The 12903-nt window shown below is 35.4% G+C and overlaps 5 protein-coding genes across 5 annotated transcripts; 4 read left to right on the top strand and 1 right to left on the bottom strand.

Annotated features, from left to right (window-relative positions):
- Positions 1-1651: 1651 nt before the first annotated feature.
- LOC129565868 (glycoprotein-N-acetylgalactosamine 3-beta-galactosyltransferase 1-like) lies at positions 1652-2500 on the top strand. Its single transcript, XM_055441170.1, has one exon. The coding sequence runs from the start codon at positions 1652-1654 to the stop codon at positions 2498-2500; it is 849 nt and encodes a 282-aa protein (XP_055297145.1).
- Positions 2501-2633: 133 nt separating this feature from the next.
- On the top strand, positions 2634-4598 carry LOC129566476 (N-acetylneuraminate lyase-like). Its single transcript, XM_055442438.1, has 5 exons — positions 2634-3239; positions 3321-3390; positions 3479-3670; positions 3732-3855; positions 3947-4598. The coding sequence occupies exons 1-5, from the start codon at positions 3178-3180 to the stop codon at positions 4360-4362; spliced, it is 864 nt and encodes a 287-aa protein (XP_055298413.1). The 5' UTR covers positions 2634-3177; the 3' UTR covers positions 4363-4598.
- Positions 4599-5135: 537 nt separating this feature from the next.
- Positions 5136-6390, top strand: LOC129566475 (N-acetylneuraminate lyase B-like). Its single transcript, XM_055442437.1, has 3 exons — positions 5136-5294; positions 5359-5747; positions 5838-6390. The coding sequence occupies exons 1-3, from the start codon at positions 5233-5235 to the stop codon at positions 6257-6259; spliced, it is 873 nt and encodes a 290-aa protein (XP_055298412.1). The 5' UTR covers positions 5136-5232; the 3' UTR covers positions 6260-6390.
- A 7-nt stretch (positions 6391-6397) lies between these two features.
- LOC129566474 (uncharacterized) lies at positions 6398-8899 on the bottom strand. Its single transcript, XM_055442436.1, has 4 exons — positions 8262-8899; positions 7789-8189; positions 6778-7724; positions 6398-6704 (listed from the first exon to the last, which is right to left on the bottom strand). Exons 1-4 carry the CDS (start codon positions 8394-8396, stop codon positions 6553-6555), a joined length of 1635 nt encoding a protein of 544 aa, XP_055298411.1. The 5' UTR covers positions 8397-8899; the 3' UTR covers positions 6398-6552.
- A 58-nt stretch (positions 8900-8957) lies between these two features.
- LOC129566472 (uncharacterized) lies at positions 8958-12377 on the top strand. Its single transcript, XM_055442435.1, has 2 exons — positions 8958-9095; positions 9268-12377. Exon 2 carries the CDS (start codon positions 9437-9439, stop codon positions 11756-11758), a length of 2322 nt encoding a protein of 773 aa, XP_055298410.1. The 5' UTR covers positions 8958-9095; positions 9268-9436; the 3' UTR covers positions 11759-12377.
- Positions 12378-12903: the final 526 nt, after the last annotated feature.

Below are 12903 nucleotides of genomic sequence, written 5' to 3'. Positions count from 1 at the left end.
CAAATCAGAAGGAGAACAACCGAGAGACTGTCATATTGAAACCGATAATCGAGTCGAGGATTGGGAAATTTCCCTTTGTCTTGACCATTATAATGTGTATGCCGGTGATTCACGGGATTTGCTTAAACGAGATCGCTTTTTACCCTTTTGGCCGGAGGGACATTTATTTGGTAAACCCGATCCCAATTATTGGTACTGGCAAAGAAAATACTATTGGAACGATGATGGATTGGATTGCTGCTCAAATTATACGATTAGTTTTCATTACATCCAGTCTAAATATCAATACTCGATGTATTTCCTCACGTATAGATTGCAACCGTTTGGAATCAAACGTCATTTTCCACCGCCACCGAAGAAAAGGGATTTTACAGAAGTTAAGAATATACTCGACCAAGAACGAGTTGATGTATCTTTACGGGGATATTAGGTCCAGATTTTTTCAAATAGATTTTGATTGGAGTTAAGTTTAATTAATTTAAGTGGAGAAATAATACGAAGTTGATAATGAAGCTGACGATTAAAAGGGCTCTGATTATTCAAATGGTTTAATTTTTATTGATTTAATGCCGTTAATCTATATTTTTCTGAGATTATTTTACCTGAACTGTTTTTGGGTTGGACAAATAGCTGAGAACTGAGTGTTTTCAATAATATAATAATGACTTACGTAGAGAAAAATGTTGCAGATTTAGCAACGATCTCGACAATATTCATGTACGCGCTTGATACAGCGATGATGACATAACCGATTATATTCGACGTATTTGATTTAGAGGTATGTTTCAAAATTGGCAGATTCTTTTTTTCCTATTGTTTCGTCGAACTTACAAGAGTTTTGCAAAAATTCCAACGCGAGTTTGAAGCCAACACTAAAGAATGACTACCAGCTTTGCCCTATTTGAACTTTTCATGATATTTGTACGTGAAATTCATAAGTCGATCTATTGAAAAAACCCAAAATCAATGAAAGTTCAAAGTTTTTCATAGATTATCTATGGTATTTACATGTGAAACATACAGCGCCATCTATTGAAAAAAGTCACAATCGTGTCAAGTTGAAATAAGGCAAAATAACCCAGAAAATGGTTGTCATTCTTTATCTAATGAAAACACAGCTAAAGGAAAAAATGAATTTGCCAACTTTGAAACATACCACAAAATTAAATACGCCGATCGGTTATGTCAACATCGGCTGTATCAAGCGCGTGCATAAGTACTGTTGAGATTATTGCTAAATATTTGCAAAAACATTTTATAGAAAACACTCAGTTCTTAGCTATTTGTTCAACCCAAAAACAGTTCAGGGTAAATATTAAGAAAAAAAATCATCACTACCGATATTATATCAGTAAAAATTGGACCATTGAACCAATAAGAGCCAATTTCATCGTCAGCTTCATCATCGATTTCGCACTCTAGAAAGTGTATTTGAAAAATGAACGCGAAAATAATTTTTTGTTGGTTTTTAATTGGGATTGGAATTGGATTTTTCATCGATCTTTTAATAGTTAAAGATCCTGAATCAACCAAACCTATTACCAAATCTAAGGAACCTGAATTGAATTTAAGAAAAGGGCCTCACCTGGATTTAACGCAAACAAGTATTGAGGATGTGAAAAATATACGAATTTTGTGTTTTTTGAGCACCATGCTGAAGAGTCATTCAGCGCACGCGATTCACGTTTTGCAAACGTGGGGCAAACATTGTGATAAATTGTTGTTTTTCAGTTCAGTAACTGACGAAAATATTGGTGCGATTGGATTTAATGTGACGGAAGGGCATGACTACGTTTGGGGAAAGATTAAATTGATAATGCAGTATATTCACAAGAATTTCATCAACGATTACGATTGGTTCTTCAAAGGCGATGACGACACATTTTTGATTCCTGAAAACTTACGTTACATGCTATCAGCCTATTCAACTGACGATCCAATTTACTTTGGATATAGGAAAAACTCATCCGTACATAAAAGAGGCTACTTCAGTGGAGGCGCTGGTTATGTGATGAGCCGACAAACCGTTCGAACGTTTGTCGAAAAGGTGTTAACCAACAAAGTGTTTTATCGAAAGTCAGAAAAAGAATTCGGTTGTAATCTTAAAGCGGATGCACGCAATGAGGATTGGGACATAAGCCTTTGTCTCGATCATTACAATGTATATCTCGGTGATTCAAGGGATTTTTTAAACCGAGGCCGATTTTTTCCATATAAGCCAGAGGCGCATTTATTAGCCGGTAAACCGGATTCCAAGAATGGACACTGGACAACGAAATACTATTGGAGCGATGAAGGACTGGATTGCTGCTCAAATTATACAATTAGTTTTCATTATATCCAAGCTAAATATCAATACACGATGTATTTCCTCGCGTATAGACTACAACCGTTCGGAGTTGAACGGCATTTCCCATTGCCGCCGATGAAAGCAAACTTTTCTCAAGTCGTCAAATTACTGGAACAAGAACGACTGGATCCGTCTCTACGAGGATACTAAATCCAGATTTTGACGTAGGAGAATCGTTGTGAAATATTGCTCAATGAATTTAAATTTTTGAATAATTTAGTTTTAATGTGTTTTATGTATGTTAAAAATTTAATAGAACAATTAAAGAAATATTTCCATATAAATCAATTTCAGTTGAATGTAATCTGCTTTGATCCGAATCTTATTCTCACTTCACAATTTAGAGTGAAGCAAATGATGGAAATTTTTTAGCAATCCATTGTTCTATTCAGTGATATTCTGAACATCGTTTTATAAACAAACAAACGAAAAGCAAAAGCAATGAAAAAAAAAACAAAACGGAATGCTTAATCTGAGTACGCCAAAAGTGATTTATTTATTCCATCGATGTAAATTTTTTCAGTTTAATGCTCTTCAACGCACACAAACCGATGAGTTTAAGCAAATGTTATCAGAATTATCGCATGTATTTGTTGTTTGTCTGGTTTATCGTACGAGCGATAATCAGGTTTTATTCCATTGCTTCGAGTCATAATGTGTTATCAGCGTTAACTCGTAACTCGTTATGAAAGTGACAAGATAATTTTGGTTTTAGAAATATAAATATCACGAAGTTTTCATTTTTAGTCGTTTGTTGTCAGCACTATAAAAGGCACATACAAAGTTCACGCAATATCTTTCAACTAAAAGTTTTTTTTTCAATCAATATGGCAAAATTCCACTTCAAAGGCTTAATGTGTCCAACATTTACAGCGTTCGACAAAGACAAGTAAGTGATTGGTTCAGATGAATTTGATGTGGAATAGCACAGAAAATTATTTCAATCGTTACGATTTTTGCAAATATTTAGACAGGTTGATTATGCGGTCATCGATAAGTATTGTTGCTATCTGAAAACGAAAGGTGTAAACGGTGTTTTGGTAAGTATATTCTAATTTTAAAACAAAAATGTTCACCACATTTTGTATTCATCATTTTGAATGATGTACAACTGACAAATTTCTAAAGGTAAATGGTACAACTGGCGAAGGCACTTGTTTGCGATTAGATGAACGTAAACGTTTGGCTGAAGAATGGTTGGTGGCTTGCCGAAAATATGGCGTAACAATGATGATTCAAATTGGAGGCTGCGATGTTCTCAGTGTTTTCGAATTGGCACAGCACGCGGAAAAAATTGGCGTTGACTGTGTCTTGACTTTGGTACTACTCTTTTAAATCATTGCTTTAAATTTCTTTTTTTTAAATATGATTTATTCTACAGCCGGATCTATTTTTCAAACCGAAAATTGAAGAAGATCTAGTCAAATACATCAAAAGCATCGCACAACATTGTCCAACCCGACCACTCTACTATTATCACATTCCGAGTATGTCTGGAGTTGATCGTAAGTCGAATATTTGAATAAGAGCTAAGAGCGATAATCTGCACGAGTGTTTGTATCATTTTAGTTCAATCTATTCATTTTTTTTTCACAGTAAATATGCCACGATTTTACGATTTGATTGAGAAAGAGGTGCCAACTTTCCATGGTTTAAAATATACGAATGGTAATATGGAGCTCGGAATTCAATTGATTAAAGAAGGTCGTAACATTATGTTGGGCGCTGACACAATATTGTGGGGAGCATTGCATCTTGGTTTCGATGCAGCCATTTTAACAACACTCAACATTTGCCCAGATACAATTCGCGAAATTTATGAACATTATCTTAACAACAATCAGAAGGAGGGACTCCAAGTACAACGCAAACTAAATCAATATATCATAGATATTCTTTCAAAAGATACCGGCGAATGGGTTGAAAACATGAAAAATGAATTCAATCGCGTTAACGCATCGCTTAAAGTTGGACCAGTTCGCAAGCCAACCATTATGTGCAGACGTTTATAAGCGTTAAATATGGATTTGTTTGGTTAATTGAACTGAAAACTGTTTTTTTTTTATTTCTTAACAAAGGTGCAAGGAACATTTGGTAAAAATAATAGAATAGTTTTGAGCAGGCAAAATTGTCGTATATGTTACCAATTGCATCATTTCACATGGTTTTTTTTCTTCTTTTTTACATTATTATATTCATTTTTGTATGAAACAATTCAAATAAAATCAAATACTTATTCCCTATAAAACGGTGTTGTCATCTTTACTTCGATTCTGATTAGGGAAAAAACATTGCATAAGAATTGATAATGGTATCAAATATATACATGATAATGTAGAAACAGAAAACAAGTCAATGTGACACTTTTTCTGAAGATGCGGCCTCTTAAAAATATTTGTCACCTGATGAAAAGCACAAACAAAGTCTATTTTTAACTTCTTAATCAATCACTTCTTGGCAGATGTATAAAACATTGACTCAGGTATTATCTGGGAATGAATAATGGCATTGGCAACAAGACATTTAATGAGCAGATTATCAAACGTATACAAAGTATTTATATGAAAATAATGAACTTGTTATGCGATACCGCATCATATGAAATGTAAATATTTACAGTGCAGCTTCAATTTCACTAAATATTTATTCAAATAATTGTGTTGTTTTGTTTACCGCACTGCGGCATTCGATTGATTGCAATTGTTTTGATGTAATTATCAGAACAAAATATGCCCAAATTTCACCTTTCATTTATTTGAATTGATTAAAAATTGGTATAAATACAGCTGAAGTCTCAAGAGACAGCATGAGTTCCTACTCGCAACGAATAATTAGCGGTTCTTGCAAGTTAAAGTTGAAAAAGTTGCAAAATTGGTGCGAAAATGGTGAAGTTTCAATTCAAAGGACTGATGTGCCCGGTATTCACGCCGTTCACCCATGACAAGTAAGAATTCTTTATTTTTTTTCTGTTTATTTCGAGTAATTTATATTACTTTGAAATTCCATAGGAAAACCATCGACTATGACGTTATTGAGAAGTATGGCAATTACTTGAAGACGAGTGGAGTGCATGGTGTGCTAGTCAATGGAGTCAGCGGTGAGGGAACATGTCTCCGTCTGGATGAGCGCAAACGTGTTGCCGAAGAATGGTTGAAAGTGTGCCGCAAACATGGATTAACCATGATGCTGTCCATTGGCGGCACTGGCATTGCTGAAGTATACGATTTGGTTGAACACGCAGAGAAAATTGGTGTCGATTGCATTGTTCTCATGCCGGATCTATTTTACAAGCCACGAATCGAAGAGGATTTGGTTGAATACGTACAGAATATCGTCAAATTTTGCCCAACACGTCCCATTTACTACTACCACATTCCCGAATACACCACCGTGCGCTGTAAGTTTTTCTCTTTCAATTCAAATGTACTAAAATGTCTTTGCTTCCAATTCAATGATTCTTGAGCTCCGTTTTTTTTTTTCATTTAAGTGAATCTGCTCCGCCTGTATGACCTTCTACACCGTGCTGTTCCGAACTTTGATGGCATCTACTATCGGCACACCAACATTGAGCTAGCTACGGATTTGCTGAAGGAAGGCTATAACGTCATTGTGAGCACCGATACCATTCTAGTTGGCGTGTTGTCTCTTGGCTTTGATGCAATTTCATCGATTTCTTTGAATTTGTTCCCTGAAAATGTTACTGAGATTTATGATCTGATTCTCAATGCCAAATTGCGTGAAGCTCTTGAGGTAAATGACAAATTGTATCGTCGTATAAAGGAGGTGGTCACAAAAACACAGGACTGGGTTGAATCCATCAAATTGGAATTCAACAAGAAGACAGACTTCAAAATTGGCGAAACACGCAAGCCACATGTCACTTTCAATTGGTTCAACAAGAAGAACTGAATTCGATGATGGCATTGATAACGGACAGCGATTTTGACATATGATGACACTCAAACTTATCCACAGAATTCTGTAAACTTTGCAAATCAAAATAAATATCGTTCTGAAACTGCAGTTTCAATTCAAAGAAATGTAGAGTTTTCTTTTCCTTAGCTTTATTTCAACATCAAAAATATCATAAATACTCTCTAACAATAGTGCTTCGCACAAAGTAAACAAACCAAAAAACATTCTTATGCCTATGACATAATATACGCGCAGTGAAATCTCAAAAATGAATGGAACAACAGAATTTAGCTACGACAAAGTTCGGTATTGCCATTTTCAAATAATTGAATTGCAATTTCCTTCACTTTTCTTCTCAGCACTTTTCCAGAAACCGTTGATGGTAATGAGTCGACGAAATAGACACCGCCTCGAAGTTTGCAATGATCCGAAAAATTGTCTAAAAACATAACAAAAAATAATAGATAAATCCAATGATCTAATGAAACCAGTGTTATAATTTCTGAGCTTACCTGCGACCATATCGAAAATCTCCTGTTCGGAAATGTGTGCTCCGTCAGCGCATACAATAACCGCAGCCGGTAGGTCGGAAGCCACTTCATCCGGTATGCCAACAATGCATGCCGATTTTATTTTCGGCGATTGAATTAGAAAAGCATCAATTTCAGAGGGTGAAATCGAATTACCATAATATTTCAGAAGATCCTTTTTTCGATCGACAATGTACAAGTATCCCATCGAATCGAAATGACCAATATCCCCTGTCATTAGGCAACCCTCGTCGTCAAATAGCTCATCTGTTGCGTCTTGATTTCCATAATATCCAAGAAATCTGTAATTTACTTTGATGCAAACCTCTCCATCAACATTCGGACCGCATCGATTGCCTTGATCATCGATCACTTTGATTTTTACGCCACTAAGCAAACGGCCAACGCAATCTCTACCACTTGGTTGAGGATAGTCGCCTGACACTGGGCCACAAGTTTCACTCAAACCGTAAACCACACTGACATTTCCGTTTGGCAAGTGTGAACTCATCTCACTTTGTACATGAAGCGGCACTTTGCTACCGGTAACAAATTGACATCTTATGCTCGATAAGTCAGTGGTGGTGAAGTTTTTGTTTTTCATCATTAAAAGTAAATGATGCGATGCATTCAATGCCCATGTCACTTTGTACTGTTCAAATAAATGAAGCTGTAGTTCCGGCGAATAGGATTCAGTGGTGATGATACGAGTTGCACCGCACATTGTACCTTTGAATAAGGTTATCACACCTGTTATCCAATATAATGTACTAAAACAGAGCATTACGTCACTGGAATAGGTGAAACTGAGATGTGCCATTTCATCAAGTAGTGCGGCATGTGACAAACACACTCCTTTTGAAAACCCTGTCGTACCCGATGAACAAATAATCAAAGCGGTTTCCTTTTCTCCATCAACTTCCATCGGACTGTTTGTTAGAAGCGATCATTAGTAAATAAATAAATTCGTTTCATAATCCAAATCATACTCACACAAAATAGTCTTCGTTGTGCGTTTCCAAAAGCAATTTCTCCACTGGTTCGGCTTTACCTTTGCTGCCACCGAACGTAAATATTTTTGCGTCATTTTTTAGTTCTGCTAGGCATTCCGAAACTAAATCATAAACACCAACGTCGCAGAACATTAGAACCGGTTTAATGGTAATCAGCATATGGATGAGTTCAGCTTTTTTGAAAGACGGATCGAGTGTATTCACTGGGCAGCCGATACTAATCGATCCGAATACAATTGGAGCTACATGATGCGAATTCTTGGCCATCAATCCGAACACTTGCTTTGGTTTATAGCCTCGATCCAAAAGATTTTCTGCCGCTCGAATAGTCTTTTGGCGAATTTCATTAAAACTCAATTCAATTCCATCATTATCACTTATCTTCAACGAAAAAACAATTTTCAATGGAGAGAAAATCATATGATTGCTTTTATTTATCAATTTTAATAATACCTGTGCAATTTTCGATCCATACGTCTTCAATGCATTAAGCATTACTTGTGCCACGGATATTTTCGAATTGTAGGTTGGTGGAATATCCAAACCACTCCACACTTTATTTTTCTCATCATATTTTGTTGTGAACATTTTTCCACTGAACACGATACTATTCTTTCAGCGTTTTACTGTCGTTCGCGCAAGATTGAACTGGTAGAAAAAACAACATTCTATATACATATATAGACGTACAAAAGTCATTCGTCATATCTGACGAAAGCATTCATTATTCTCAAGTATAATTGATTTAATATCTAATGCGGAAGTATGTTCTTTCTATGAACTTTAAATTACTATTTTATCACATGTTTTGTCGATTACGCAACCAAAATCAATGTAAACACTTGAAACGATTGTGTGTGTTTCTTTTCGACGTTCAATATGATTGTAATAGATTAGTATCACCAAAAAAATTGTGTTATACTGTTATTGTTTACAAATCGTTCAAATACTACACCACACAATTCACAGAACAAATGTGCACAAAAACGAAATGCAAACACATGTGTGCAAACGATGACATAAAAGCAATAGTATTAAATTTTGTTCACCAACACAACACAACGAGCGACACAGTCTCGCTGTCAAAATATATATGTATGAGTATGTCAGTAGTTCGTTCATACTGACAGCAGTCAGCTGATATTCACTATTTGATTCATTCCGTTTATGATGCGCTGTATAAAGCGTAAAAACTAAACTGATTATTCAGTTGAAACACATAACGTACGTGTCAACATTTTAGCAAACTTTGTCTCAGTCATTGTTCAACAGGCCATCCGTAAACATGTAAGTCCAACGTTCGTTTTTTTTCGATAGCTCAGTGAATTGAATGTCACGCCATCCATCGATGAGTTTATTTACGGAATTTTCCAAAAGTGCATATGAAGAGATTGAATAGTACAAAATATCATAAGCGGTATTTGTATTGGTTTTCTAATCAAATTTATTGTTTCCACAGCATTGTGTTGCTTTAAATCGATGACATCAACCGGCTACGACACAGCGGTGACTCATTGAATCGCAATAAGCACAGTGTTGCGTTTGAATTTCACAACATTGTTTAAGCCGAATGACAATTTCATCACACGATATCGGGCATTTTGCATTAAATTAAACAGATCAAATCGATGATCTGGAATAAAAACGGGATGGATTCGGAATCGGAAAATCATGTATCTGAGTTGCTGAAATTTTCGAATGAGATTCTGCTCGAAATTTTTACAAATTTCAACGATATTGATTTGTTGAATACGGCACGAGTCTGTAGGCGTTTCGAAGCAATTGCAAAAGAAACATTCGCAGATAAATATAATGGCGATTCAGAAGAGAAATACTACGACATCAAAGTGTGCACGAAAGACATAGTGGATGATCAAAAGCTGTATCGCACATTTTTGAAAACGTTCGGCAATGAAATTGCAGCGATAAATATCACATCCCAACGTGGACCAAACAAGTATAACTTGCTGAAGCTGATCGGTGAACATTGTCGCTCAGCTAAACACATCACCGTTTCTACGTTCGACAGTGAATTCAATCTCACACAAATGATTCAATCGATGACACAGCTGACCAGTCTCAGTGTAAAAGGTATTAAAAGCACAAATTTATCCTGGGCCAATATTCGATTCCCACGCCTCACTACCTTTGCCATAGATGATATCCCTGATATAGATGTTGAAGTGTTAAAACAGTTCCTCTACATAAACCCACAGTTGGAACGTTTGCGCATAAATTATTGCACAAAATTTCCATTGAAAGTGATTCAAGCGCTCAGAGACAAAATGAAAAGACTAAAATCCCTTGAATATACGTCCTGTTACAATTTGTTCGGAGATACTTGCCGTGACATTAACATGGAGCAATTGGAAACGTTGAAAATTGCCGTTGATGCGACATCATTTCGATCGGTGCTGGTAGCTACTACAAAAGGGAGTAAAAAGATTCAAAGTTTAGAGGTGTTGATGCGTGACGATGACGTTAACACCGAAGGAATACATCAACAAATGGATGAGGTTATTCCGTTGTTTGAGAAACTCACGACGCTGCGACTAGTTAAGTTTGATTTGACTGTTGATGTGACTCGTTACCTGATTCGATTTTTACCACATTTGGTTACATTGAAATTGGATGGTATAAGACTGTCCGATTTCCATTCGTACGATATTCTGTTTATATTCAAAAAGTGCAAACACATGAAAGAGTTATCGATGGAAAGTGACTCGCATAGCATCAAAACCGAGGAGTTTAATTTGGGATTCCATCGTGAATTCATCGAGATCACCCGAAACCGTGGTAGTGGCGTAAAATTTGAGGTCATTCAACCTGAAACTAAGATGACAATAACCGCTGAAAAAATCATCAACAACGACCAATTGATCTATTGGAATGTAGGAACGGAGTGTGAAGCACCGAATTCCTGTTCAAATGTGCATTTCCTGGACCTCAATGATAAATGTTTGAGTCGAATATACTCCTACTTGGATGAACAAAGTGAACGTGCCCTGTACGAAACTTGTACCCGAACAAAAGAAGCGATGCACGAACGGATTACGAAGCAAGTTTTTACTGTTGTCGATTTGAACAGCGCAAGAGATACGTTCAAACGGTTCGGTGACCACATAACAAAACTGGCAATCGATATAAGTAAAAAGAATGGTGCACAAACAGCAGCTGTTTGGACTTTCATTGGCACTGAATTCGCTGAGAAAATAACGGAATTGTCTTTGGTCAATGTCAAGGTGAGCGCTGTGGATTCATTCAAGGTCAAATTTCCAAATGTGACTACGCTAAAAATAATGTCAGTGGTGACGAGCCGTACACACATCTTTCCACCAATGGATTGTCCGAAACTATCACGTCTCGAATTTCACAAAGATGAAATCACGTTCGCAACAAAAGCATCGAATTTTGGAGTGTCTCTTGACCACCTGACAACCATTAAACTCGTCGCTGCCAGTAAAGTTATAAGGAAAATTCTTCATTTACTCGATGATCGAATTTGTGATCAGATTCAAGAGTTTAGTGTTGATCCACAGCAACACATTCCAGAAGACAATCCATATAAACTATTTTCAAATGTGGCTATGCGATTCAGAAATCTGACCACACTTAACTTTTGTGTTCCCGATATCGAAGAAACAAATACCAAATATTTGTTTGAATCCTGTACAAAAATTGTTAAACTGACAATGGGATGTAGCTACTATGATATAAATAATAATAATTGGCGTCGAACCATAAAGAATATCAAAGAAAACTGCAAACATTTGGAAGTGATTCAAATGATTTCCAATTATTTCCAATTTGATAACGAACTTTTGAGTGAGATCGCCGAAGCGTTTCCCAAAGCTCAATTTAATATCGTTGTCTATAATTGTGATAATAATACATATAGAGTGGAAGCTTACAAAAAACTCACAAAAGATGATCGAATTAAACCATTCTGAGTCAACCTCTATAAAATAAAAATATTTATAATTAACAAAAAAACGAAACAAGCTGAAAGCGATTAAATAAGAAAAAAAAACGATTCTTCACCGTTGAAATATTTTTATACATATTTTTACACAGTATTTACTCCTTGATACATTGTTTTGACTTATTGAATAATAATCAAATCAATCGTTAATATTTTTTCCTAAAAATTGATTGCGTTTTCATTCGACATTCAATGTCACATTCAAATAAAAAATAAACCGACTATTTAGTTGAAACACATAACGAATTTGATCACAAACTTTTGACGAGATCGCCAATACGTTTTCCAGCGTTCAATTTAATATTGTTGATTATGATAATTACTAGTATAGTGATACATATAAAGTGGAAGCTTACAAAAGACTCACAAAAGACGATCGAATTAAACCATTCTAAATCGAAGATCTAATCTTTATAAAAGAATTCAGGTACAAATTCAAAGAAGTATTTATAATAAAAAAAACGAAACAAATCGAAACTGATTAAAACAGTTGTCTCATCGTTGACATATCTTTATACCTATTTAATACACAGTATTTATTCCTAGATACATTTAATAATAAAATCTTTTTTTAATATTTTTCTAAATATCGATTGCATTTTTATTCGACATTCAATGTGCGCGCGATTCAGGATGGTTCGATTAAGCGATTTTTATTGAGACGAATTAGGAAGTATGGTGGTGTTAAAGGAGAAATTTCAAAAGTAGGTATGTATGCGGCTTACAAGAGATAGGGAAAAAAACAAAGGAAATAAAAAGAATGTAAGTTAGACGCTTTCACTGATGGATGAAACGAATAAATTAAACATTTTCGGCGTGAAGACACTTTATTTCCATTTATTCTTTCTTTATTTCTACTATGGCTGAGATTGAGGCTATTGATTTTTTTTTTGTATCAATCGTGACGGATTTCATATTACGTCTGTATATAGTAAAAGTGACGACAGAGTTTTGTACATAATTGACAAAAACTTCAATCCGCTAAATATAGCTGTGCCATATTCGTATCTTAATAACCATCCTAATAATTTTGAGAGATTATTGAGATCCGATCATAATACCGATAAATCTTAATAACGCTATCAACTTTTTATCAGGTTATTAACTATATTC

This window comes from Sitodiplosis mosellana, unplaced genomic scaffold, assembly GCF_009176505.1.
Source record: "Sitodiplosis mosellana isolate CC-2019 unplaced genomic scaffold, AAFC_SMos_1.0 Smas_scaffold_3, whole genome shotgun sequence".
NCBI classification, from domain to species: domain Eukaryota; kingdom Metazoa; phylum Arthropoda; class Insecta; order Diptera; family Cecidomyiidae; genus Sitodiplosis; species Sitodiplosis mosellana.
The sequence above is the reverse complement of the archived record's forward strand: the minus strand, read 5'-3'. Positions and strand labels throughout refer to the sequence as shown.